The 3856-nt window shown below is 43.2% G+C and overlaps 1 protein-coding gene across 1 annotated transcript; it reads right to left on the reverse strand.

Moving 5' to 3' along the window:
* Positions 1-1675: 1675 nt before the first annotated feature.
* On the reverse strand, positions 1676-3415 carry phlda2.L (pleckstrin homology-like domain, family A, member 2 L homeolog). The gene is given in 2 exon segments (NM_001097737.1): positions 1676-2067; positions 2941-3415. A coding segment is annotated over 1 exon segment (378 nt). The 5' UTR covers positions 3324-3415; the 3' UTR covers positions 1676-2067; positions 2941-2945.
* Between the last annotated feature and the right edge of the window lie 441 nt (positions 3416-3856).

Below are 3856 nucleotides of genomic sequence, written 5' to 3' on the forward strand. Positions count from 1 at the left end.
ATATAACATTTAAATAACTTTTGTCCTTGTGCTCTACCAAACTCATCGCCCATATAAATGCTTGTGCCTAAGTGTATTAACTCTTAATATGTGTGGAAAGGGAAAGTTGCCTATTTATATGTTGAATAACTAGTACGGCTAGCAGGAGAGTGTGCTTGAGTGTAAATTAACCCCTTGGCTGCTGGAGTGCTTGTTGAATTAGTAGGATCTAACCCTGACTATCTACCAAAGGAGAGAGTGTTTGATGCATTGTTGTAGTGTGATACTGTGATAGAAAGCAGGGGAATAGTCACATTTGGTTTCTATTGCCTGTTAATGATAGATGGTGGCAGCGAATTCATTTTCTGGGTGTTGGTATGTTTTGGGGTGTCTGATGTTAGTCTAACCTGTGTGTAAGGTGATTGAGAGACTGAGTGTAACCCCTTATAGCTAAACCCAAGAGTTATGTGTGGTTGAGAGTCCTGTTTTTGTGACAATAGGGTTACCCTAAAAGTAAGTTGACTCCAGAGGGTCTTCCACACTGGTTGTATTCAATGTGCATAGGGTTCGGGTTGCAGACAGGTTAGTCAAACACTTTTAGGGTTATGTTGCCCTTAGGGCAAAAATGTGAAAGAATTGTATATTTGCGAACGAGCCTTCTCAAATTGTCTGCTGTGCTGAGTGTGTAAGCAACCCCCACCTTGAAAAAATTATGTTCAAAACGGAGTATGTTGTATGAGAGTAAAAAGTGGCTGCAGGAACAGGAAGGGAGCTGCCATGTCCCCCAAGATGGAGCCCCCTGTGGTTCTGGGGGGCTACTTGATTAGTAGTGGTTAGTCAGACAATGTGGGACAATGGTCGCATTTTGTTGTACCCCTAGAACGCTCCTAACGTGCATATCATTTAATACAATGGCAAGTGTTAAGTACAGGGCTTCCTTGCACCCGACCGCTCTGACAGCACTCGCAGCCCTTGGTTCTTATACAACTGCACTTAACTCTTACAAAATGGCCACAACTGAGCTCAAAGAACAGTTCAGCACCATTAATTTGGACACTGGATACGTGTTCTCTTTCTATTTTCATTGATTGTTATTCCCCCAGAGAGAGTAACTTTCACCATTAGAACATACAAACCTTTCTCTCCCCATAATTTCCTCCAATAGGTCTGTTAGTGCCAGGGCACAAATTGCACCCTCATCTGGTAGGTCTCAATATGACTGACTTGTTTCTTTTTAGTCTTGGGTTACAAGAGCTTACACTCAGTATATGGAATGTATATGTACAGTATATTAATGGTATGTGTACAGTATATGGAGGGTATGTGTACAGTATATGGAATATATGTGTACAGTATATGGAATGTATGTGTACAGTATATGGAATGTATATGTACAGTATAGAATTGGTATGTGTACAGTGTATGGAGGGTATGTGTACAGTATATGGAATGCATGTATTAAGTGTATGTTTACAGTATAATTAGAGTATGCGTATACTATTTATAATATAGTATATTATCCATCTTGTATGCTACAGGATAAAAAGTTGTAATTTTCTATGTATAAGTCACATATATCACTGGCCAAGAAACAATGTCACCATTCCACAAAAAATATTCCATTTTGTTTATTTTTCTGACCATTGGCTAACATGGTACAACTATCTGCTCATGTAAAACACACAGGACATGTGGGAAAAGTTTATAAAAATATCACTTTAATAAATTAATTAATATAACACGTATTTATAATTATTTAATATAGCATAAAAATATATATATCTGAAAGGAGAAAGCCATAGGAATAAATACAGATGCATCAATAAGGCTTCATATAATAAATTATCTGGACAAATCCAGTCTCAATTGCGGAATGCTTCCCACTAATAAATAAATGAAATAGTCCGATAGCAGGTTTGGCCAATGTTTGGCCTGTTGTTCCAGTCTGCAGCCATAAGAGCACATTCCGGCCAACCAAGTGCAAATGCTTCACTTACTCCTCCTGTTTTCCTTGAGCAGAAACTGCGTGTGCTGCCATACTGCTACCCAGAGCCTTTTCTCATTTGGTCCATAGCAAAGTAGTTCAACCTGAAGGACAGACAGAAGGACTGATTTAGTAACTCCAACTTGGCATGGAATGTAGTCAGTGTCTTTAGTCTAATGTCACACAATCAGCAGAAAGAGTAAAGTAAAGGGGCAGGTGGCAATTAGCTTAGGGCTTTCTACTCACCCCTTTAACACAAATCAAATCCCTATGCTGAGAACTAACGAGCAATAAATGCATGCAGGCCTGGGCTGGCTAATGTGTGGGTTCTGGCACATGCCAGAGGGGCTGCTGTAAGATGCCATAGACACTCACTATGTATTGGGCTAGTGGGGGCTGTTTGAGCCTCTGTATACCTCAAATGCCAGGGTCTATTTTGATTCTCAGTCCAGTCCGGATTGTATGTGCCAATTAGTACACAGCAACGGAGAAATCTGTGCAGTCTGCAGCATGATCTGAATGACATTTAAAACTGAATAAATTGTGGCTGAGGGGCAAAGTCTATCTGAATGAGAGGTAGTGTAACCCTAACTATTCCCTGCAACCTTAAAGGGATTGTTTCTGAGCTTTAATGCAGCTTATACAATGGGGCTGTGACTCAGGACTCCAGGGGGGGGCACTTTGCATAGCAGGTAAGAGATTTAAAATGAAACCTCTGAGGGCATTTATATAGAAAGGCACCATTGTAGCAGTAGGAGCTGCCATATGGTCCCTGTAAGGTCAGTTTGTGTAGGAGATATAGATTTAGAATAAAATCTCTAATGTCACATCAGAGCCCACTTTGTATGACAAGAGCAGATAAGCTGAAATAATTAGAATAAGGTCCAATACACGTCTGTTTGTGGGTGCTGCTCCCTAGCTCATACTATGGCTCCAGGCTCACCTGCCTGGGGTAAAAGACAAGAGGGTGCCCTCACCTGCCTCACACACACGGTGCCACCCTGGTGTTAGTGCCCTGCTGGGACCTGAAGCTCTGCACGGCCGCCTTGTTCTGAAACTCTATCAGCGCCAAAGTGATCGCTGCGTTCCAAGCGCTCTGGTCCAGGCAGCGGAAATCGATCTCTTTGTTGTCGGTGGTGACGATGGTGAAGTAGATGTACTTGCCGGTCCGCTCCACGCAGTCCACTTTCTTGATGCTCTGGAACTTGAGCTCTTTGCACTTGGACTTTTTCTGTGCGTCCGGGAACAGACTGAGACTTTCTTTGGTCAGGACACACAACTTCTTTCTCCAGAACTGAAGCAAATTGTCACTGCGCTTTTCCAGCTCCCCCTCCATGATCACCGCCTGCCCTGGCTGCATTTTCATTCTGGGCTCTGCTTAAGGTTCTAGGTGCCTTGTGGGATCTAGGTGCTGCTAGTGGAGGGCTAAACCCTCTCCTTCCACTGCCTGGAGCTGCCGCTGCCTCCTCCCGTGTGACTGGGCAGAATGGAAATATAAGTTAGAATTTATTTCACCTCCTGCCGCTCCCAACCCACTCCCTTCCCCTGGTGACGCCTCAGGAATGCGGTGACTCGCTGACTCACCCACTCACTGTCCCACAGCCTTTCATCCATTCACTAGAACTGGAACGACAGACACACTGGGGCCCCTCCTAACAGCAAATTTACCCCTTCTGCTCATTCATTCACACGCACTGCCCTTACTGCCCTTCTATATCTGTCTGGGGCCCCATGACTGGATATTATATTATAGTGACTGGATAATATAATATAAACCTGTATAATTGGCCCCCCTATACTCCTGCACCCCCAAACCTTGGGATAATGATCTGTATCTCACACATATATTGATATTGTACATCAGTCAGGAACCCCACTGTCCCCTCTATACTC

This window comes from Xenopus laevis, chromosome 4L, assembly GCF_017654675.1.
Source record: "Xenopus laevis strain J_2021 chromosome 4L, Xenopus_laevis_v10.1, whole genome shotgun sequence".
Taxonomy (NCBI): Eukaryota; Metazoa; Chordata; class Amphibia; order Anura; family Pipidae; genus Xenopus; species Xenopus laevis.